General features: G+C 40.2%; 1 protein-coding gene across 1 annotated transcript in view; it reads left to right on the forward strand.

The window, feature by feature from the left end:
- The window catches only part of LOC110165247 (nucleolar protein 4-like), a 451198-nt gene that overhangs the window by 57583 nt on the left and 368615 nt on the right, over positions 1 to 25000 (forward strand). Inside the window, 2 exon segments of the mRNA XM_055165659.1 lie at positions 7241 to 7393; positions 17964 to 18072. Coding sequence (XP_055021634.1) covers positions 7241 to 7393; positions 17964 to 18072 — 262 coding nt within the window.

The raw sequence follows: 25000 nt of genomic DNA on the forward strand, positions 1-25000 counted from the left end.
CTCTCTTTCTCTCTCTTTCTCTCTCTCTCTTTTCTCTCTCTCTTCTCTCTCTCTCTCTCTCTCTCTCTCTCTCTCTCTTTCTCTCTGTCTCTCTCTCTCTCTTTTTCTCTCTCTCACACACTCTTCTCTCTCTCACTCTTTTCTCTCTCACTCTCATTTCTCTCTCTCTTTTCTCTCACTCTCTTTTCACTTTCTCTCTGTCTCTCTCACTCTTTTCTCTCTCACTCTCTTTTCTCTCACTCTCTTTTCTCTCACTCTCTTTTCTCTCTCTCTTTCTCTTGAATTCAATGTAAAACATTTTTGATGGACTTAATAAATCGATCAAAAATCTCTCTCACTCTCTTTCTCTTATTCTGTCTTTTTCTCTCTCTTTGCCGTACTCTGTGTCTTTCTCTCTGTTTTTTCTTGCTCTCTCTTACTCTTTCTCTCTCTCACTTCCTTTCTCTCTCTCTTACGCTGTCTTTATCTCTCCTTCCGTCTCATACTCTCTCTCTCTCTTTCTCTCTCTTACTCTCTCTCTCTCTTTATCTCTCATTCTGTCTCATGTCTCTCTCTTACTCTTTTTCTCTTTCTGTCTCTTTCTCTCTCCTACTCTCTCTGTCTCTTTCTCTCTCTCTCTTACGCTTTTTCTCTCTGTCTTTTTCTCTCTGTCTTTTTCTCTCCCTCTCTCTTTCTCTCTCTCTGTCTCTTTCTTTCTTTGTCTCTATTTCTCTCTCCCTCTTTCTTTTCTTCATCAGAGTGCAGTACAGAGTCTCTCTCCATCTCAGTTTAACAAAAGCCCCTTTTCCTGTTTCTCAAAGTGTAAAAACTGTAATAAAAATAAAAAGTCCAGCACACTGACTCCGAGCCTGCGTCCCTGGCCTCGTCTTTGGTTTTACAGGTCAGCTCTGCGACTGGGAGATTAAAACAGCGTCCTATTGAGGAAACACACACACACACACACCCGCCCGGCGAGCTCACGACGTGTGTGTGTGTGTGTGTTGTGTGTGGTTTCCATGGTGACGGCACTAGCTGGAGTGGGGAGCAGCTGGACCTGGCAGCACCCGTCGTCTCGCGCACAGACGCAGGCGGTGAGCAGGTAGACGGCAGGCGCGCTCCGGTTCACTCACAGACCCCCCGAAAAAACCTGTTTCATTTACGCTCGGGCGTCTCGCAGCTCAGGAACGAGAGGTTTTTAAAGTTCATGACGTAACATTACCAAACTGACACATAATAACAACAGAAGAGAGAAGAACAGACTGTTAACGTCACATATGAACAGTTCTTCAGATAAACTATAACATAAACAACAGAACAGAACAAGTTTAACAAACTCTTATTACGACCCAGTTCTGCGAGGGACAGGGGAGTAACAAAAATAAAACTAAGGCTACGTTCAGACTGCAGGGCTTAACGCTCAATTCTGATTTTTTTTGTGAAATCCGATGTTTTTTCGAGGTCGTTCACATTTCCAATTAAATGTGTCTTGTGTGTGACTCCAGTGTGAACATTAAACGACCCAAAAGTGTCCCACATGTGACACTGGAGACACGACGACGTCAACCGCAGCGAGCGTCTCTGTGTTTACAGAAGTTGTCCAAACATGGACGCAGCATCGAGCACCTGGAGATTTTAAAGTTCCTCTCGTACCGGAGCCAGAACATGAACAACTTACTTGTTTTAAGGAGGAGATTGAGAAGGAGAAGAATCCGTGTATCATTCATTCATTCGTTTTTCAATATAAAACCAAAAAAAAGAAAAATCAGTCCCGCTCTGGTCTCGGACCTGGATCAGTCCTGGTTCAGTCCGTATGCGGTGCAAAAGTTCGGCATCACAGTCATGGAAGTCACGTAACAGGAAACGGGCCGTTATCCGTTTTTTTCCATTCTTCATTTAAACACAAAACGAAACTGAAAAAAACGAATCATTATCCTTTTTTCATTTTGGTTTTGGAGACAAATAGCGAAGAAAACGTTGTTTTTCATTTTCTTATTTTTGGTTTTATATGAAAAAACGAATGAACGAATGATACACGGATTGAGAAGGACGAAGTTTTTTGGTCGTGGTGTTTGGGGTAGTCCGGTTGAACTTAGAAAAAGGAACGTGTGGATGTGGAGACGGAGCCAAGAGTGGTGAGTGGTGATGTGCTTCGCTTCAGTGACAAGGAGTTCATTAACAATTTTCGTTATTGACGTTATTGTCCTTCTTCCTACGGGATTTGGGAAAAGCTTAAAGGTTGTATAGAGGATTTTCCAAGGAACGAGAAATCCAGCGACTGTTTGTCCTTTTTCAAATGTTGCGCATGTGTGAAACCCCCCCCCCCTCCCCTACAGCTCTACGTAGAAACACCTCCTCCTCCTCCTCCTTACGCCACAAACAGGTTGTTTACAGCCGGTGCTGCACATGACTTGTAAACACTAACTACAGTTGGTTAGACAAGACGGAGAAGGAAGGAGCGGGGGAGGGGGTGTGCGGACATTTGTGCCAATGAACTAGCTACAACACGCAGCAACAAGCGGACTCTTTCTTTGCCTTGAAAATTACATCTTCAGACATAGGATATCGCTTTCGTGTCCTGAAAAACGTTTGTCTCGCTCTTGGAAATAAAGTACGTTTTCATAATAACAGAAGTTCCTGTCCAGGAGTAATTTGTGGACCAGTGGTCAGTCTTTAGACCCTGCGTCTGCTTCAGTCGCGCCATCGCTGGAATGAATCTTCAGAATCACCTTAGTTTGGCTTCGCTGCTTTTCCCCTTGTCTTCTTCTTTCAGCGACCTCAAAAAGGACTTTTTTTGCGGGAACTGCTCCTGGATTCTTTGCCATTGCAACAAACTTTGTGCGAACTGCGAGGAAGATATAGGTAAAAAAAAGCAAGAACTGTTGCGTTGGTGGAGTAAACAGCGTCTGTGCGTCTTGCGTCTGTGGACTGTGTGACAGTCGTACGTAAACCACGTACCGGCGGCGCAGGCAATCAGTTACACTAGAAACGTAGGGAGTTTGATTGACAGCCTGTCAGCTCACAGATAACGAGGCAGTGTCGTTATCTATTGGAAATGTTTAGCCCAGAGTTGATGAATTTTTATTCTCTTTTTTTTGGTCATCATAATTACAAGGCGACTGCATCTATAATCTATCATTGACAATTTGAAACAAAAAAAAAATCCTCCATACAACCTTTAATATACCAGTCAGTCCCGTTAGTGGCGCATTACAAACTATTTTAGAAGACATGGCCTGTCTTATCATTTTTATGCAGATGATTGCCAAATTTATTTACCCATTGGCAAAGAGGATCACTGCCCCCTGACCCCCTGCTCGACTCTATCGGACGTCAAGGCTTGGTTGGCCCAAAACGTTTTGAAACTGAATGAAGATAAGACTGAGGTGATGCTGTTTGGGGCCAACATTTCCCTCACTGATGTGGGATTCCTCAAAAATCATGTTCGTCCCACAGTCACCAACCTCGGCGTCGTCTTAGACAGTGATTTAAATTTGATAAACAGATTAACAATGTTTAAAGTCAAGTTTTTATCATTTGCAGCTTTTATCTAAAGTTAAACCTTTTTTATCTTTTAAACTATTTGAACAAGTTATGCACGGTTTTATTTCATCGCGCCTGGACGACTGTATGCACTTTATTCCGGCATTTTCGGCAAAAACGCACTTTACCGACTACAGTGAGTCCAAAACTCTGCAGCGCGACTTTTAACAGGAGCAAAAAGGAGAGAGGCAAGGCAAGTTTATTTGTACAGCACAATTCGTACACAAAGTAATTAAAAGTGCTTTACAGAATAAGAAATACATTAAAATCATAATAAAAACTAATCAAAACATAAATAATCATGAAGATTAAAATTTAAAAAAAGAGAGACATAAATTGGAGAGAAGAGTGCGGAATGAAAACCTTTCAGTTATTTGCACAGTTAACAGAAATGTTTTGAGTCTGGATTTAAACAGCGTCACAGAAGAGTCTTGTTCTCACATGTTCAGACTGTTCCAGGTTTTAGCTGCATGAACCTGAAACTCTGACTCCCCTTGTTTAGTCGTGACTCTGGGCACCAGCAGGAGTTGGTCCCTGAGCTCCTCAGAGTGTGAGATGTTCATATGACACTAACATGTCACAGATGGACTTTGGTGCTCGGACATGGAGACACTTGTACAAACAGAGCTGCTTTAAAGTCTCTGAGCCACAGGAGCCAGAGCAGAGACCTGAGACCAGGACTTATGTGCTCGTACTTCCTAGTTCGAGTCAGGACCCGAGCTGCAGTGTTCTGGATGTTCTGGATGTTCTGGATGTTCTGCAGCGTCTCACAGCTCGTTTGGAGAGACCAGTGAGCAGAACATTACAGTATCTAACCTACTGGAGACAAACGCATGGATAAGTTTCTCCAAGTCTGATTTAGACAGTAAACCTTTGATTTTTGCTATGTTTTTTAGATGGTAAAAGGCTGCAGATGTTATTGATTTTATGTGACTGTTAAAGTTCAAGTCTGAGTCCATTATTACCCCTAGATTTCTTGCCTGATTTGAAGGTTTTAGAGAGAGAGACTGGAGGTGATGCTGACACTGTCCCTTTGTTTCTGTGGACCAAACACTATGACTTCAGTCTTGTCAGAGTTTAGCTGGAGAAAGTTGTTTTGCATCCACACACTGATCTGTTGGATGCAGTGACCAAGTGACTCCACTGGTCCATAGTCTCCTGCTGCCAGAGAGACGTAGATCTGAGTGTCATCTGCATAATTGTGGTAGGACACGTTATTGCTGCTTATTAACTGGCCTGTAGGGGGCAGCATGTAGAGAGCACATCACCCCAATCCTTGCATCTTTGCACTGGCTTCCTGTTAATTTTAGAATTGATTTTAAGATTTTATTGTTTGTTTTTAAAGCTTTGAATGGACTGGCTCCACAGTACATCTCGGACCTCATCCAAATTTATACCCCTGCCTGCGCTCCGAGGTCCGAGGTCCAGCTCAGGGCCTAAGACGGGACTTAAAACCAGGAGGACAGGACCTTCTCTGTGGTCGGCCCTAAACTCTGGAACGATCTGCCGCTTCACGTTGGAGCAGCTCCACAGTGCAGAGTTTTAAATCTCGTCTAGACCCACTTTTATTCTCTGGCTTTTAACACCGCGTGAGTTGTGTGCTCCTCTGTGTCTTTTATTTATTTTTATGTGTTTTTATTGGTTTTACTGATTTAATTTATTTATTGGTTTATTTATTTCTATTCTATGATATAGTTTTATTTTTATTTTACTGGTTTTATTACTTTAAGACTAGTATTATTTTAGTAGTTTACTTTATCATCTTATTGTCGTTATTTTTTATGTATTTGTGCAGCACTTTGGAAACAGTTTGTTTGTGAAATGTGCGACAGAAATAAAGTGGATTGGATTGGACGAACGTCACGACCAAACGGCAGCGGTTGGTTAAATAAAAAAAGTAGAATCCTAATGCTGTGAGGTCAGACGGTTTCTACGAACCTCCTGCCTTCCTCCTCCTTGGTCCTTATAGTCGACCTCATGACGTCGCTCTCAGAGGTCAGCGACAAACAGTGTTGGGGAGTAATAGATTACATGTACCGCCGTTACGTAATCAGAGTACAAATTATGAGTAACTGTATTCAGTTACAGTTACTGTTTCAATGAGTGGTAATTGGATTACAGTTACTTTGCTGAAATAAGTGGATTACAAGGCGGTATTTTCCTGTTTTCACATTTTGTGCTACATCCCATTTATTTATTTTTTTATTTCGGTAATTCCACTCATTGCCGGAAACTCAAACAGAACGTGACAGTAAGAGCGATGTAAACGTCATGTTAAAGTTGGTGGTGTCAGTCACACAGTGGAAGCAGCAGTGAACTGGTAAAAACACATTTGTGTCTTGGAAATTCTTCTCCCGATGTGAGATATATATATATATATATAAAATATATATATATATATATATAAAAAAAACAAATATAAAATCGCCTACAACTTAAATGTGAAACAGGAGCTACTGGCACTGGTGAAAACAACCTGCATAGACTCATAATATCTGCACTACTGTCATATACACACACACACACACACACACACACACAACACACACACACACACACACACACACACACACACACAAACACACACACACACACACACACACACACACACACACACACACACACACACACACACACACACACACACACACACACAACACACACACACACACACAAACACACACACACACACACAAACACACACACACACACAACACACACACACACACACACACACACACTTCATCATCATCATCAACCTGAGAACCTGTGGACCACGTTTCCTTCTGTAGTTACTGCGTCGACACCGACGTCTCGTGCGCCGCGTGTGGAACCTGTTTTCTCGCGTAAACCTAACACCAGGACTAAACCAGAACTAAACCAGGACTAAACCAGGACTAAACCAGGACTAAACCAGGACTAACCAGGACTAACCCAGGACTAAACCAGAACTAAACCAGGACTAAACCAGGACTAAACCCAGGACTAAACCAGGACTAAACCAGGACTAAACCAGGACTAAACCCAGGACTAAACCACGACTAAACCACGACTAAAGAACTAAAGACCTGGTCTAGACCAGGTCTAAAAACCAGGACTAAACCAGGTCTAAACAAAATGACACCTAACAGTAGGTTGACATAATTTAAGGTGATCTCATATAATTTCTCTATCAATAATATTTTTTTAATATGTTTAAGGAAAGACTGATTGTTTTTGTCTTTTAACAGACAAAACCTCTGATCTTCAGATCTCGTGGTCTTTGTTTCTCTACAGTTTCTTATTCATGGAGACTTGGACTCAGACAATTTGAAGAAAACAAACAAGAATTTTCAGGATGTGGTTGTTACATTCATGTCGTTTAAAAAAACATGACAATATCAAGTAATCCAAAGTAATCAGATTACGTTACTCACTTTAAGTAATTTAATGGATTACGTTACAAATTACATTTTGGGGTGTGTAATCTGTAATCTGTAGGGGATTACATTTTAAAAGTAACACTCCCAACACTGGCGACAAACAGAAAGAAGGAGAAAGAAGAAGGTGTTTTTGCCCATTTTCAGATGCAGCCTGAGAAAAATGAAAACTTGAGCGTGTGTCGTCTGTCTTTAGGTTTCACTGGTGACCCTGGTCCAGTTGTGTCTGTGAACCCGCTCAGAGGTCAGAGGTCTTTTCATAATCCCGCTGATGATGTTGACGTGCTCGTGTGTCTCTGCAGGGTGCGGACGGCGTCTCTGGTGCTGATCTCCCCCTGAAGCGCGTGGCCGTGGTGGAGGACTTCTTCGACATCATCTACTCCATGCACGTGGAGATCAGCCTGGACCCCGGCAAAGCCCCCAAACACGCCGGCCAGAAGAAGACCTACAAGGCCGTGAGTACACCTCCGCTTCTGTGGCTCTTTCTTTGTGAAGATGTGAGTTATTCAAAGTGAAATGGAGCTCAGGTAAAAAATTCACGCTGCAAAAGGAGAAACCCTGTATTTATTGAGTTTTTAAAGCTTTGAACCATGTTCCCTCATCAAAAACGTGCCTGGAGTTGTGTTTTTTTTTTGTTTTATTGACACTTGTTTGATGAATATTGTCCACCCCGCTGTTTGAATTTACCCAGGATTGTTGCGTCACAAGTAGAAACTCTGCAATATTGAAATCAGGATTATTCAATTTTTTTTGTTGTTGTTGTTATTTTATGTGTGTAAAAAAAAAAACAAAAAAAACTACTTCTCCAATTCCTGTAACTTTCAACATATTTCACAATTTTTTTTTTCACAAATTTCTTCACAAATTGCTTCTTGACTGGTGTAAAACTTTTAGATTTACAATTACAATTTACAGTCCCACCAAATCAAAATTAGACAATCAATTAACATTTTGTCTGGAATGTTCCACAGTGCGGCATTAAACCTTTCTATGCTCACTGAGACCAAACCAGACCAAGTTACAGGTCAGATCTGTGGAGAGGCGACCGCGCTCACAGTCAGATCGTCTGATTTTCTAAGTATTTTTGAGCTGTAAAACCATCTGTAATTGAATTGAGCTGTTTAATGTCACACTGCGGCACTTTCCAGACAGAGCAACGACGTAGTGTATCCATAGAAACAAGCAGGTGATGGACCCTAAACCAGAAAAGTTGCGCAATGTACCTTTAAATTGACACAAATTGGGAAATAAAGTGTATTTAAATATGAATGAAGAATACGATGTGTGATAATAATAAAACAAAAAACAGAATCCGGGGTTGTAAATGTCAGATTATTTTGTTGCACTTGACAAATTCAGAAAATTCAGAAGCAAAAATACAAAATTATGACACAAAGTGACCGTAAACCCCACTTTTTTCTTTTTTTTTAATAACGTTTCATCATCACAAACATACCTGGAGTCATGTTTTTGTTTTGCTTTGTTTTGTAGATTAGTTTAGTTAGTTCTTCTCTCAAACAATACAATACAAGAACTGCTCCACTGTGTTTTTAAAGTCCACACACCTTCATTAGACTCATTTGAATCATTTCAGCGCTGGAATTGCCGACCTGTACGCTGCAAATTTCTCTGATCCGACCAAGATTTTAAAACGTATATCAGGTTATTCATCTTGTTTTCACATTTATTATATACTTACTTGTCCTGAGATGCTTCATTCTAGTCTAGAGGCCGTTTGTTTTAAGAGAACTTGTCAAGTGCGGCAAGATGATTTCACAACTTTGAAGTCATTTTCTGATAGATTTAAGTGCTTGTGTGTTAAATTTTGGCCAATTTTTGCAGTGTACCGAACAAAACGTAAAAGAAAAGGAGCTGTAAGTAATAATAAAAGGTTCTTCAAACATGTGTGAATGAAACAAAACTCAACTCTAAGTCTGTTTTTGAGGACGTTACAACTTTCTGACTTGACTAAAAGCTCTCAGGAGAATGTTGGATCACACAAATATGTAAGAATGAAACAAAACTCAACTCCACATGTGTTTTTTTTTAAGAGGAAACGACTTTAAAATAGCTCAGAAAATCTTGTGCTTTAAGCTGCAGTCGTCTCTGTTGTCGACACTGCCCTCTTCTGGCTGAACGTCAGAACTGCACCTCTGACAGACACATTCCTTTAGTGATGCAACGTGACAAAGTAAAAGTAGTAAAGTACTGCGATTAAGTAGAATTTTGAGGTATCCTAAGTACATTTTACAGTGGATACTTTTTACGTTTGAGAGCAGTATCTGTACTTTCTACTCCACTACATTTTTTTCCAGGACTGAAAAGTAAAAATATTTTTGATTTATAATTGAGTCCTGCTGAAAAAGCTGAGAGTTTTTACAGTGTTTTGACGCATTTATAATTTGAGCGAAACAAAAATGCACAAATAAAAACAGTAAGAAAAAAAATTTATTTAATTGATTGAATTGTTTCAGCGCAAATCTGTCTCAAAATCACCACATTTGAAGCTTCATTTAGATCTGTGAAATACTTTTACTTTTTACTCTTTAAGTATTTTTAGATTTTAGATGAAGTATTTTTGATTATAGTTTGAAAAGGTTGATGGTTCACAATATTTTTTAGCACATTTATAATTTGAGGAAAAACAAAAATACACAAATTAAAACAGTAAGGAATATCTTCATTAGGACTGTGTGAAATACTTTTACTTTTTACTATTTAACTTCATTTTTAACATGTACTTTAATACTTTTACTTAAGTAGTTTTTGTTCATGTGATACTTTTACTTTTACTTGAACAAAACAGACCTGGAGTTGTGTTTTTTTTTTTCATTCAGTCCATTTCAGGACTGAAAAGTATTTTTAGATTTTAGATGAAGTATTTTTAGATTTTAGATGAAGTATTTTTAGATTTTAGATGAAGTATTTTAGATTTTAGATGAAGTATTTTTAGATTTTAGATGAAGTATTTTTAGATTTTAGATGAAGTATTTTTAGATTTTAGATGAAGTATTTTTAGATTTTAGATGAAGTATTTTAGATTTTAGATGAAGTATTTTTAGATTTTAGATGAAGTATTTTTAGATTTTAGATGAAGTATTTTTAGATTTTAGATGAAGTATTTTAGTTTTTAGATGAAGTATTTTTAGATCCGGGAGTTGTATCACACCTACTTTGATCCCAAAGGGGCCGGATCAGAAAACTCATGTCATATAAACCCCAAAAATAACAATAAGTTCAAATATTTGTGCAGAGAAACACAAATCTATTACAGAAATCTTTTTTAATTGATGAACTCTTTCTTTTACAAAATATTATAATATTATGAACAACCTGAAACTTTAAGAAAAAATCTATTTCAACACAAAGTTTTAACATGAACTTGTCTGTAAACAGGAATAAGTCAGTTTTTCTTGTAAAATCCTGCACTCGGCTCCACTTTTCTCATGTTGGACATTTTTCTGATGAGGGTGTCACGGTCAACAGTCAAAACGATCGTCCTTTAAGAGCGTTTGGAAAGAGACAAGTCTTCATTTGTGCTGCTCTGGTGGGAGGGGCCACGTACAGAGACGCTGGAGACGCTGCTGTGATAAACACCACAGAAAATTAACAAGATTTTAATAGAAAATATAATTAAAATATTTTACTGGAAAATCACCCAAGGGCCAGATTAAAGGTATTGGAGGGCCGGATCTGGCCCCCGGGCCTTATGTGATATATATGTAAACACACGCACACACACACACACGCACGCACACACACACACACACACACACACACACACTCCCACACATGCACGCACAAACACACACGCGTGTGTGGGGGTAAACACAGACACACTACTCTAATTCATATATAAACGCACTCACACACACAAACGCACACACACCGACACACACCCACCCACACACACACACACACACACACACATACACACACTCACACTACTCTAATTCATATATAAACGCGCACACACATACTCGTACACACACATGCGTGCACACACACACACACTCGCCCACGCCACCCCCCTCTCTCTCTTTCTCTCTTTCTCTTTCTCTCTGTGTCTTTCGAGCGTCCACACACAGAACAACACTGTATGTACTGTATGTATTTTTTTATTTAACAACATGTATTTCCGTCCGGAGACACACGTTCTTGGCGAGCAGCGTAGCGTAAAAGTTTAATGGGAGGAAAACGAAAACACTGTTGGCGATAATCAAAAGGAAAACACTGTAGGTCGTCGCACCAGCGCAGAGCGATGTTACTGACTTGGACGCGGCAGGAGGAGTGTTTGTGCTCTAACGGGAGCTGAGCGTCCAGTCGTGTACTTCTCACTTAAAGGGTCAGATTAGACTATTTTCTCATCTGTTTTTATGTTTCCTCATCACAAACAGACCCAGAGTTGTGTTTTGTTTTATTCACACGTTTAACACACAAACCCTGCAGATTTAGTCTGAGTTCTTCTCTCAAATAGAAAATCCTCTGTTCCACCTTGTGATGTCATGTGGTAATACAGGAAGTGCTCCACTGTATTTTTAATCTCCACACACCTTCAGCAGAATCATTTGGATCATTTCAGACCTGGAATTTCTAATCCCTACTGAAATAAAGGTAAAAGGTAAAGCAAAACCTACCACTTCATGACATCACGAGGTGGAACAGAACATTTTGAGCTTTTCTCAAACATGTGAATGAAACAAAACACAACTCCAGGTTTGTTTTTGAGAAGGGAACATTCTAACAGGATTTAAAGCTCACAAGAATCTATTTTGTGTAATTTAAGTTACACAGTTAAAACATTATTCCAGGTTTGTTTGTTTGGACACATTATAGGTGGTCAAAACCAAGAAAAAGTTACATGGTGTTGCATTATCCCTCACGCTCTCCTTGGGGTCACACTGATCTGAAGAAATTTTTTTCCCCACTCTCTTGGGGCGGGTCAGTCAGACCCAAAAATTATTTTCTCGCCTGGCGAGAATTAATTTGAAAATATATTTTGGGTCTGACTGACTCGCCCCAAGAGAGTGGGAAGGAAAAAACATTTTTCTTCGGGTCTGTGTGACCCGAGGAGAGCGTGATATTATTGTTATTTATGTTATCTAGAAAAATGACACATATTGCATATGTCTGACTGCACTTACTGAAATGATCACTGTTGTTGTTTTTGCTAATTCTGCCCTTTGTATTTGGCAACTGGACCATAAATCATAATGTAACAGAGCAGAGATTATTCAATAACACTATTTATTTCAGAGTGATACCTCTGCTATGTAAAATAATCAATGTTTACATGTGCACTGGTTGCTATGGTAACTGTGGCACAGATATGGTAAGGAGCTAAACATGAAGAAACTTTGATAACTTCAGTGTTTTTAATGGGTTTCTAAAATTAAAAAAGAAGACAAACATTCAAGTGAGAACATAAGACTGTGGAGCTCTGACACAACTTCAGTAAAAATAGATTTTTAACAGCTGAAAAATAGAACAGAGCCTCACAGCGTCAGTTTTAAATGGCCCATCTGATGTAAAATAACTTCTTTTCACATTGTATCTTCTGCACATAAACAAGCACAGTTTGGGTTTTGGAACATCCATTACACAATAGTTCTGAAATGTTACTGATTTCTTGGAGTCAGTCACAGACCAGGAACTATGAAAGGCCGACTATTGCTCCTCCCCCTGCCCGTCCTGTGAAAGCACAGGCTCCGCCCTCCAAACGTGACGTAGGCTCTGAGTGAGCCGCCCTTCCTCCGCCATCTCAGGGAGGGAGGGGGAGACAGACGTGACCCTGATAGTGGCAGGAATAAACTTTTATTCATCATGGAGATACAGCGCGTTCAGCCGCATGTGTTGGACCTGGAATCGGACGAGGACTTTGAGGAGCACGAAGCTCAAGCACCGCGTCCACATCAGCTGAACATTACTGATTGGTAAAATATTTATAAACACTAGTAGATAAACTTATTTTATCGTGTTCACTGCAGTGTAGAAGAATGAGCTTATGCTGTCGCTTTTATTTAGGTTCAGTAACACTTTATAATAACTACACCTTATTTAGCCTTAATAAAGCATGAACAAAGGCTTAATTAATAATGAACAAAGATTTAATTAATAATGATTCACGCTTAGTAACTTCTTAATTACTACCTTAATTAGCACTTGCACTTCATTTGCCTGTGCTGTAAACAGTTACTCATAATTATTTCATACTTAATTACTCATGAACTAACCATTTGTGCATTTATTAATCATTAGTAAACTATGAGAGAATGATTTACTAATAATGCAATGCAATGATAATTCAGGCAGCTGTTATCTGTTAGTTAAGTCTTTTTGAGAGCTTTTCTAAAGTGAAGACGAATTATCCTTTATTAAGCATTTACTAAGCGTGAATCATTATTAATTAAGTCTTTGTTCATTATTAATTAAGCCTTTGTTCATGTGTCATAGGTGTATCTGCCGCGTCATCGTTGTAGCAGCTTTAGTTCGTTGTCACGTGGGAGGGTGGCAGAAATAAAAAAAAAAAAAAAAAAAATGCTGAATCAATCTAAAAACCACTTGGGCGACATATACAAGGCCCACACATCACTCTTAGAAGGTAGAAAGCTGTGAAAAGTTGATTTTGCTTGAGATGGGTCCTTTAATTCAAGAGCCAACTTTAATTCAAACACAGAGTAGTGAAACAGCTTGGTGTTTAAATGAGGTGACGGGCAGCGGGATTTAGATTAGTGCGAATGAACTACTAGACTGCCTTATTACGTTTAGACATTTCGTTTCGTGTCCTGAAAACGTTTGTGTAGCTCTTGGAAATAAAGTACGTTTTCATAATAAGCAGAAGTTTCCTGTCCATAATTTGTGGACAGTGCTCAGTCTTTAAAGTCGCGCCAAATGAATCATAAGAATCACCTTAGTTTGGCTTCGCTGCTTTTCCCCTTGTCTTCTTCTTTCAGCGACCTCAAAAACTTTCTTTTGCGGCGAACTGTCGTTCTTGTCGCCATTGCAACAAACTTTGTGCGAACTGCGAGGAGATATAGGTCAAAAAAGCCGCTGAACTGTTGCGTTGTGGAGTAAACTGTGCGGCTTTCTGTGGACTGCGTGAAGTTACGTAAACACGTGGCGGCGCAGGCAAGTCAGTTACACTAGAAATGTAGGAGTTTGATTGACAGTGCTCACAGTCATCTATTGGCAAATTTTAGCGTCCAGAGGTGGTCAGTTGCATCTATCTATCATTGACAATTTGAAACAAAAAAAAAATCCTCCATACAACCTTTAATTCAAGAGCCAAACAAACACAGAGGTGAGCTTGGTGTTTAAATGTGACTTTATTAAACACTAGACTGCTTTATTTTGTTTGTAAGTATAACATATTATCACTTAAAAAGTCCTGTAGGAGTTTGAGTCGTTTTGGGAAAGTAACTGATCGTGCTGTGTCTGTTACTTGAGTTCGCACATGCTCAGTACAGCTCAGGTTTTGAGAAGTCAGGATACTTTGAGGAAAAACTCATTGAGGGGAAGCAGAAGACTTCAGCAGGACTTTCCAGTGTTCTGTCCTGTTTATGAGTTTGATTTTACACTAAAAGGTGAGAGCGACTAACTAAAAATCTGTCGGCTGTCTATCTAGTGTGTGACTGTGATGTTATTTGAGAGGGACTTCTTTATCAGCTCATTTGTTCTACATCCACGTCTTGTCTTATTCATTTGGAAATCTGTATTTTTAGAACATCCATCATTTCTGCTGAAAAGTTATTTCCTGTCAAAAATAAGACCAGAAGAGAAGAAGTAAGTTTTTATTTATAAAGCGTTTTTCACAAACAGACGTCACAAAGACGCTTTACGGATCATTGGGGATGTAACAAAAACCGAAATATCGTGATATCGAATCGTCAAAGTTCTCACCATATATATATAAATATCGTGGATCATCATAATATATCGGTCTCTTTGCTTAAATTAAGAATTTTGGTGCAGCCATAGCTAAAAAAAAAAAAAAAAATTAGAGAGACTACATAGACCATGATCCTTTGCTCCATTTCAGTGCAGACGACAAGAAGAAATAACATTTCTAACACTTTTTTGTCTTGTCAAGGCATTTTAAGAGGGAAAAGTAAAATATTAACAGTTTTAGCAGTTTAGCCTCCTCAAAATATCACTAAATATTGTACCATGAGATGTATATCATGAAAATATCCTACAGAGAGATTTGGATATTGTTACATCCCTAATCGTGAGCTTTCCCACGATATCGCAATAAATATCGAACTGTGAGGTTCATACCGTGACGATATCATATTGTGACACTTGGATATCGTTACACCCCTACAGATCATTATTCATTCACTCAACACTCAGTGGTGGTAAACTACTACTGTAGCCACAGCTGCCTTGGGGCAGACTGACGGAAGTGAGGCTGCCAATGTGCGGCATCAGCCCCTCTGACTAGGGATGGGCATGATTAATCGATTAATCGATAATTGATCATTAAGAATTTCATCGATTACGTTAATTTTAATCGACAAACTGAATGTATGTTGCTGTGTGTATCGTGACCAAACAGGTGTGTACATGTGTCTCTGCATCAGAAGGAGCGAGACACAAACAGTGGGTCAGTCTGTAACGTAACCGAAGCACAAATGTGTATTTAAAGAATGATTTGTACAAGAAATTCCACACTTTCTGTTGCGTTGGGGACAAGTGTGAGTCCATGTGCACAGTGTATAAAGCAGCACATATGTTTCTGTGTCCAGAGGGAAAAAGTTTTTCCAGGTGAGAGTCGCTCAATGTGGATGACGAGGCCCCGCCCCCCTCCCCCCGTACGCTGTCCTGGTTTTGACAAACGCAAATATGTTCAAACTAACCTGTATTAAACTGAGTCATGTCTTTTAATCCGACAGAAGTTGAACCACATCAGCGACACAAGAGCTGGAGTTTTATCTTTGCTGAGTTTATGCAAATTAGCCATGTGGTTTTAAGTTTTGTTTCTGTGAGAGTTTGCACAAAAACTGAATTAAACACATTATAATGTCAAACGGGCTGATGTGGCTCTAGAGTCGTTACGGTTTATATGTCGTAAAGTTGAATTTATTTCTGCAGATTAGTAGTGCAGATAGAAATAATAATGATGATCATTTTAATATAAAAACGTTAATGATTAATCGATAATCGATTGTTAATTCTTCCCACGATCGATTAAGAAAATTTCATTGAATGTCACTACTGACCAACACCATTTTCAATGTGAAGTGGACAGATCCCACTGTGTGTCCACCCAGTGGACAGATCGTTCTGATCTTAAACTTCCTCACAGCAACACAAAAGTCTCCAGTCTCCACAGAGTCGTTCTAGAGTCATATTTGACTGGAATCAGCTCCCTGCACAACTGGACTTAAATATAAACTAAAGAAAATTAACAATACAATTACTGCAGACGACCATGTGAACAAGTTTCAAAGATACGCTCTCATTTTCTTTGATTTTCTTTATTAACATTGTCCTTATTACTGCTCATTTTTATTCAATAGGCGAGTTTCATTGTTGACAAAAGCGCGCGTTGCATGTTGGGAATTATTTTGGTCGGCGGCAAGAAACACTAATTGAACATGACGGACGGAGCGAGAAAGCACGTAAAGGGTATTGATCCCGGTTATTTATCCACTCTAACGGCAGAGGACCCAAGACCATTTGACCAGAAATTGGTCATAAGCATCGACGGACGACAAATCACTACCTGGCCAAATATTCACTTTGGTGATATCCAGGAGTTCAAGTATCTCAGGGTCTTGTTCACGAGTGAGGGGAGGACGGAGCGTGAGATTGACAGGTGGATCAGTGCAGTGATGCGGTCGCTGTATCGGACCGTTGTGGTGAAGAGGAGCTGAGTCGAAAGGCGAAGCTCTCGATTTACCGGTCAGTCTTCGTTCCTACTCTCACCTCTGGTCATGAGCTCTGGGTAGTGACCGAAAGGACAAGATCGCGGATACAAGCGCTCGAAATGAGTTTCCTCCGCAGGGTGGCTGGGCGCTCCCTTAGAGATAGGGTGAGGAGCTCAGTCACACGGGAGGAGCTCGGAGTAGAGCCGCTGCTCCTCCACGTCGAGAGGAGCCAGTTGAGGCTCAGGGCATCTGTTCTGGATGCCTCCTGGGCGTCTCCCTCGGGAGTTGTTCCGGGCATGTCCCACCGGGAGGAGGCCCCGGGGAAGACCCAGGACACACTGGAGGGACTATGTCTCTCTGCTGGCCTGGGAACACCTTGGGGTCCCCTGGAGGAGCTGGAGGAAGTGTCTGGGGTGAAGGAACTCTGGGAGTCCCTGCTTAGGCTGCTGCCCCCGCGACCCGGCCCCGGATAATCGGAAGAAAATGGATGGATGGATATCCACAATGACTTGGTGGAAACTCCTGGGCCATTCACAGCAGAAAAGATGAAAACCTCCAAGAGTCTCGATGTGTTGTTGAACTTGTTGGAGTCCACGGTTTGTTAGGATCTTCTACGTTTGCTCTGCGGATGTTTGAAAGTCGTTTAATTCACCGTTAGTGGTTCTTTTCACTCAGAATACGAAAAAGACATTTTTCTTCTTCCGTGCTTCTATTTGTGCATCCGATAATGCAGCAGGAATTTACCATTATCGGGGATAAATACGCGAGGTTACGCACTGTGTTTGACGCTATCCTGTTTCTTGCCTCTGATCAAAATATTTCCCAGCAGCAACGCGGGCTTTTAATAACAATGACGTCAGCTGAAACTCGCCTATTGTGTAAATGTAATTATTCAATAGTGTAAGTATAATTAATTTCACTGTGTAGTTATTATTTTTGAGATGATCCCAGGAAGAGGATGGGGGAACCTAATAAAACAAACAATAAAACCACCAAGTGTCGTCTCTTTCTGGTCAGATCGATAAAACAAAGCTTAACTTGAGTAACAGAGCTGCAGACGGAGCAGCGCGTCCATCCAGCGTCTCACACTCTCAGATTGTTGATGACCTCGCCTGCACAGTGTAAACACATTCTGATTTATTTGTCTTTCCAGATCGCAGAGACGTACGCGTTTCTTCCCCGTGAGGCCGTCACTCGATTCCTCATGAGCTGTGCCGAGTGTCAGAAGAGGATGCACGTGAGCAGCGCACACGAACACAAAGGTACAACGCACAAAAAAAACGACAAACTCTCTTTAATCTGACACGTTATAATCACAAACGGAACCGCGAAACCCGCACGTAAAACAGGAAATCATCTTTACATTAAAGGTCTGAATTTACTTAATGAGTGCGTACACATGCACATCAGTAACCCGGTTATGATCGGGTTTTTTGAGTATCCCGGTTTCTTGATGGTGCATGTAAACATAAAGTTGAGTCGCATGCGTCCAAAAGACACTTTCCAGCCTTTCACCACAACAGTAGTCACATAAATAAATTGACCAACATAAATAAAGTGACCAAACGAGTGAAATGACTGTAAAATAAAGAGCTGTGCTAAACCTGCACATGTACAATCTGCACGTACGACCTGCACTCGTGTGACGCTGAAAAGCTAAAACATGAACTATCTCCTATTCCTCTATATGCACAGAACACACTTTACCATCATCAGCACCTCTTCTGTCACAGAAATAACACACATAATCCACAGAGTCGTGTTTTAGTCCAAAAGAAACTGATCGCATCAGCGGCGCAAGGAGCGAGTTGTTTTATCGCCGCTAACAGTTTATGCTAATTAGCCTACGGTCTTAAGTTTCGTTTCTGTAAAACATAAACAAATGTGATCAGAGCTGAATTATTTGATCAAACGGCTGATGTGTCTATAGTCTTTATGGTTTATATGTTGTAAAGTTGAGTTTATTTATGCAGAAGATTTTTAATGAAGAATCTGTTGGTTTGATGTGTGCAGTGGATTGTGGGAGATCTCGTAGCTCCTTAGCTTCTTATGCTAAAGAAGCTCACAGTTTGTATTTTTCCTGGTTTATGAAATTGATTTAAGTTAATTTTTGCGCCTGCGCATTTGTAAGATTATGTCAAGAAACCGGGACACTCCATTTGATCATGTACACGCGGATATGAGTGTCCCGGTTTCTCAGTGCGCATGTAAACACAGTAACACACGAATACTGACAGAACCGGGATATGGCTAATAACCGGGATACTGATGTGCATGTGTACACACTCAATGTGAACACCTTTTTGCTACTTAACTGGTATATGAAGATTTAGGCTACGTTTATATGATGACGGTCTGAACAGAAGATGCAAAAGCGGCGTCGCATCTTCGCTTTTTATTCCGCATTTAGACGAGAGATTTTCAGGAGGAAATCTGTTCAACGTGCGCAACATGTGTGGAATTCTTGTGTAATATCGTGACTCTAGGTGGTGATGTATGTGATGTAAATGTGTACGCAACCTGAGCAGATCTGACCAGAGTTTTGCATCTTGGGCAGTGTAGACGACTTCATCTTTTCCACTCTGGAGGCTGGTTTCAGATTTTTGCGTTTTTAAGCCCCAAAAACGCCGTCACCGTCTAAACAAAAGGCACTTTCAACAATATATTTTTGTTGTTTTTTTACCCGCAAGTGTTCTCATGTAAACAGACCCTGAATAGCATTATCTTCTGTTGCCATTTTTGGGAAATTTTGACTGTAAACTAAGTAAATGTATAACTTTGTGTTAAAGCCTGTGAGCCATGGGTGTCCAACCTGTAGCTTGAGAGTTGCCAGTAGCTCTCCATCCCCTTCCAAACAGCTCACCAAAAGATTTCTGTATTATACATATTGCACTGAATGACTCAAATTTGAAGAACTGCCATTGTAAATATATCATTTTCATGCCTAACTTTGTACACTAACACAAGAATAAAGGTTTATGTTTTATAGGTTTCTAACTGTTCCCCTTCTAAGGCATTCCTATGTTCAGTTTCTTTTGAAAGCTAAAATGAGTTAGACTGATTCAGCCGGTTTCACTTCGTAGAAACTGTCTGACCTCGCAGCGTTAGGATTTGTTCGCTCGACTGTAGGCGGGTACTTTTTTTATTTAACCAGTTGCTGCTGTTTGGTTGTGACGTATGTAATGCACCACTAACGGGGAAGGACAATAACATCTTTGATCAAATTCACCAAACATTCTCTTTATTCCGGCTTTAAATCCTCGATCTCATTAATCGTTGCCAACACAGAATATATGTCTCTTCGCTGATTGGCTGGTGCCTGAACTTGCACTTTCGGGGTTTTCTGTAAACCGTCTAGTGGATTCTGATTCCTGACTTTGTTGCTGGAGAGAAATGAAACTAAACGGAGGCACTAGGTGGCACCAGACTGGCTAAAAAAAACATAGGCTATAAAACTGACCGTGTGGTGCCTTCGGTCGTCACGGCAGCTGCTTGTAGTTGGTGACATCACACAGGTCTGCGCTGATCACAGCCAAGTGTTTCTGACACAAACTGAAGGCTGAAGTGTGGATATTTGTTACACCAGTAAACACCCAAACTTTTATTCACCACAGACCGGTCCTGGTAGTCCTGGTTTAGTCCATTTTTAGTCCTGGTTTAGTCCTTTTTTAGTCTTGGTTTAGACCTGGTTTAGTCCTTTTTTAGTCTTGGTTTAGACCTGGTTTAGTCCTTTTTTAGTCTTGGTTTAGTCCTTTTTAGTCTTTTTAGTCTTTCCTTTTTTAGTCTTGGTTTAGACCTGGTTTAGTCCTTTTTTAGTCTCTGGTTTAGTCCTTTTTTAGTCTTGGTTTAGACCTGGTTTAGTCCTTTTTTAGTCTTGGTTTAGACCTGGTTTAGTCCTTTTTTAGTCCTGGTTTAGTTTAGACCTGGTTTAGTCCTTTTTTAGTCTTGGTTTAGAAGTCCTTTTTAGGTTTAGTCCTTTTTTAGTCTAGTTTTTTTTTTTAGTCTTGGTTTAGACCTGGTTTAGTCCTTTTTTAGTCTTGGTTTAGACCTGGTTTAGTCCTTTTTTAGTCTTGGTTTAGACCTGGTTTTAGTCTTGTTTAGTCCTTTTTTAGTCTTGGTTTAGACCTGGTTTAGTCCATTTTTAGTCTTGGTTTAGACCTGGTTTAGTCCTTTTTTAGTCTTGGTTTAGACCTGGTTTAGTCCTTTTTTTTTAGTCTTGGTTTAGACCTGGTTTAGTCCTTTTTTAGTCTTGGTTTAGACCTGTGGTTTAGTCCTTGGTTTAGTCTTTTTAGACCTTTAGACCTGGTTTAGTCTTGGTTTAGACCTGGTTTAGTCTTGGTTTAGACCTGGTTTAGTCCTTTTTTAGTCCTGGTTTAGTCCTTTTTTAGTCTTGGTTTAGACCTGGTTTAGTCCTTTTTTAGTCTTGGTTTAGTCCTGGTTTAGTCTTGGTTTAGACCTGGTTTAGTTCTCTGCCTTTTAGTCAGTGCAGCAGTTGTGTTTGACATACGGTGTTTAGGTGTGTTGAAGGAGTAAATGCGGAAGAGAAAATAATTTTTGTGCCCATGCGCCAACGAGCACAAACCACTGAAAACAACACGACGCCGTCTTTTGGGTTCAGCTCCAGATTTTCTTCCAGTTCTATGATTTATCACCTGTATCCACCTGTCGTCCCTAAATCACCACAACATGTTTTTGTATTTTGCGTCAAAATAACTTGAGAAATCCTGCATTTAAAGGTTGTATAGAGGATTTTTTAAGGGAAGTGAAATACAGCGACAGTCCTTTTTCAAATGTTGTGCATGTGTGACACCATCTTAATCCGTATCATTCGTTCATTCGTTTTTCAATATAAAACCAAAAATAAGAAAACGAAAAAACAACAGTTTTCTTCGTTATTTGTCTCCAAAACCAAAATGAAAAAACGGATAACGATTCGTTTTTTTCAGTTTTCGATTTTGTGTTTAAATGAAGAATGGAAAAAACGGATAACGGCCGTTTCCCGTTTACGTGACTTCAGTGACTGTGATGCCGAACTTTTGCACCGCATACGGACTGAACCAGGACTGATCCAGGTCCGAGACCAGAGCAGGACTGAGACCGGGACAGAGCTGCTCTGGTTCTCCGCGCTCAAGAACCGCGGCTGGTTCCGAGGTGCAAAGCCTCCGACTGACGCTTTCACACCAATGAAAATGAATCGAACTAAGAGTTTTTTGTTCAAATGGACCAGGTCCGGGACCAGACCGGGACCAGAGCGCTACTGAGACCGAGACCGAGACAAGACCAGGACCAGACCGGGACCAGACCGGAGGCTCAGAGCCCACTGCAGGGCCGGAGCTCGAAGCTGAGGCTCGGACCCCGTGGAGGTTCAGAGTCAAAGCTCGGAGTCCGCCCTGGTCCCGGTCTGGTCCCGGTCTCAGTGACGCTCTGGTCCTGGTCTGGTTCCGGTCTCAGTCCCGCTCTGGTCTCGGACCTGGATCAGTCCTGGTTCAGTCCGTATGCGGTGCAAAAGTTCGGCATCACAGTCACTGAAGTCACGTAAATGGGAAACGGCCGTTATCCATTTTTTTCCCTTCTTCATTTAAACACAAAATCGAAAACTGAAAAAAACAAATCGTTATCCATTTTTTAAATTTTGGTTTTGGAGACAAATAACGAAGAAAACTGTTGTTTTTTTGTTTTCTTATTTTTGGTTTTATATTGAAAAACGAATGAACGAATGATACACGGATTCATCTTCCTCCTCCACAGCCTCAGTAGAAACACCTCCTCCCGCCTCTTTACTCTAGAAATCACGCTTGTTTACAGCCAGTGCATGTTCAGAATTACTGTTGAAGTCACTTGTCTAGAAATATTTTAGTGACCGATGCGTCAGTCTTTAGACCCTTCGTCTGCTTCAGTCGCACCATCGCTGGAAGGAATCTCCAAGAATCACCTCAGTTTGTCTTCGCTCCTTTTCCCCTTCTCTTCTTCTTTCAGTGACCTCAAAAATTGACTTTATTTTGCGGTGAACTGGCCGTGGATTCTCGTCCGCCATCGCGACAAACTTTGTGTGAATTGCAAGAAAGCGACAGTTTGAAAAAACCTCTAAGAACCGCTGCATAAACCATGAAATCCCTGCGAGTCAGCGAGTCAATAACGCTAGAAACATAGGGAGTTTGATTGACAACCTAACAGCCAATAGATAAAGAGGGAGCCTCGTTATCTATTGGCTGATGTTTATTTGGCCTCACTACGTCCACAGTTGATAGATTTTCATTGTTTTTTTTTTTTGGTCATCATAATTACAAGGCCGCTGCGTCTCTGTAATGGTATTTTAAACTTTCAATGACAATTTGAAACAAAACAAAAAATCCTCCATACAACCTTTAAAAAGAAGAATGTGAAGTGTATCCGTGTCTTGGAGGTTAAGGACAAGTGAGATCTTCCGGAGAATAATCAGGAAAACAGCGAGACGTGATTAAAAGCTCTGAAAAGTCCATTTTGCACGAGACGTATCTGTTCCACGTTAAATGTGGCTCTGAGTTGTAGACGTATCTCGCCGTTTTGCCGTTTTTGACTTTCATGTAAAACTCCAGCTCATTAAGTCAGTCAATTAACTCACCCCGCGGTCCCTTAATGAAAGTGTTTTATCTCCCGATCTAAATCACCTTTTAGAACATTTCCATTAGAAGTGACGGGGGCCGGGACTAATCAAGGAGGAGCTCACTGTCTGGACTGAGCGTAACTCCTCTACACAAAGAGTCTACGCACACACACACACACACACACACACACACACACACACACACACACACGAAATGCCCTCACGAAGTCTGTTTCTGATTGTTTTGGTGGAGACTTTCACACCGATGTCCTTCTGGAGGTTCCTCAGCCTGTTCCTCGGTGCACAGAGGAGCAGATATGGTCCCATTGACGGACTGAGGAGCTTCTACGGCCCTGTCCAGTTCTCCTCCAGTAACCGTCTGTCTCCTGAAATCTCCTCCACGTTCTGGAGATGATGGACAATCTGTACCCTGACCCTAACGTCTACAGGGTTAAAGGGACAGTCTGGAATTTTGGACACAGTCATTTCCTCGTGAGTCAGAGTGTTGGAGACGTGTGGACACTAGGGATGGGCATTGGATTAAATTTTCTTAATCGATCGTCGGGAGAATTAACAATCGATTATCGATTAATCATTAACGTTTTTATATTCAAATTATCATCATCATTATTATTACTGTCTGCACTACTAATCCACATCAGCCCGTTTGACATTAGGGTCCAGTCAAGTGGTAACGGAGGGAAACAGGGGCAGATTTTTGACATTCAAATGTCTCTTATTCAGAAACTAGAGGAACTATTGAAATAAGTAAAGTATCAGAATGTAGGAAAGAGTTACACTCCAACAGGGTCAAGTTAAACCTGTGATATTCTTTCAAGTTCAAGACAAAAAAATGTTTAAAAACTCAAGTCGGCAACGGAGGGAATGAAATATGCAGCACTTTTTGGGCAATAAATCCAAACAGTGGGTTCTCACTTCCATATCCTTAACAAACTGGTTTGAATATTTGCTTCATATAGTTTTCTACCATATGGTACAAGATTAGGTTGAAAAACCTCTGACTTTTTGAGTCATGAGATTTTTTATTAAGAAACGTCATGGTAACGGAGGGAAAAGTAACGGAGGGAAAATTGTACAAACAAGTAGAAGGTGCAGGATTTTACATCATTTGTCGCTTTTTTCTTCTGAATACTTTAATATTACTTCAAAATGAAAGGAAACTATTTCTATAAAATATGTCAGTCCTTCCAAGCAAATTTTTATCATTTTAAATAAATTTTTTTTTAAATCCTGTACCTTCATCAACAGTTCAAAGATCGAATAACACAAGATATGATGAAATACATCAGTTTATTTACATGATTTTTTAAATGTATGATTTATTTATGTTTTTTCAAAATATAAAAGACAAATTACATAAAGATGTATAATATTCAAGGCCGGTACACAATGTAAATAGTTCACAATTTACACACCTTTAAAAAAGAAAGGGAAAAGAAAAAAAAAAAAAAAAATAGAAAAAAGGCTAAAACAAAATTTATTTACATGATTTTTGGGTCTTTGAAATTTGGGAAATAATTTTTGTTCCATGTTTCATACATGGTCTGTTTAAAACATATGGAACTTTAGAACCAAAAATGGTACAG

The sequence above is a fragment of the Boleophthalmus pectinirostris genome, unplaced genomic scaffold (genome assembly GCF_026225935.1).
Source record: "Boleophthalmus pectinirostris isolate CB_2022bp ecotype Guang Dong unplaced genomic scaffold, ASM2622593v1 HiC_scaffold_8, whole genome shotgun sequence".
In the NCBI taxonomy this organism is placed as follows: domain Eukaryota; kingdom Metazoa; phylum Chordata; class Actinopteri; order Gobiiformes; family Gobiidae; genus Boleophthalmus; species Boleophthalmus pectinirostris.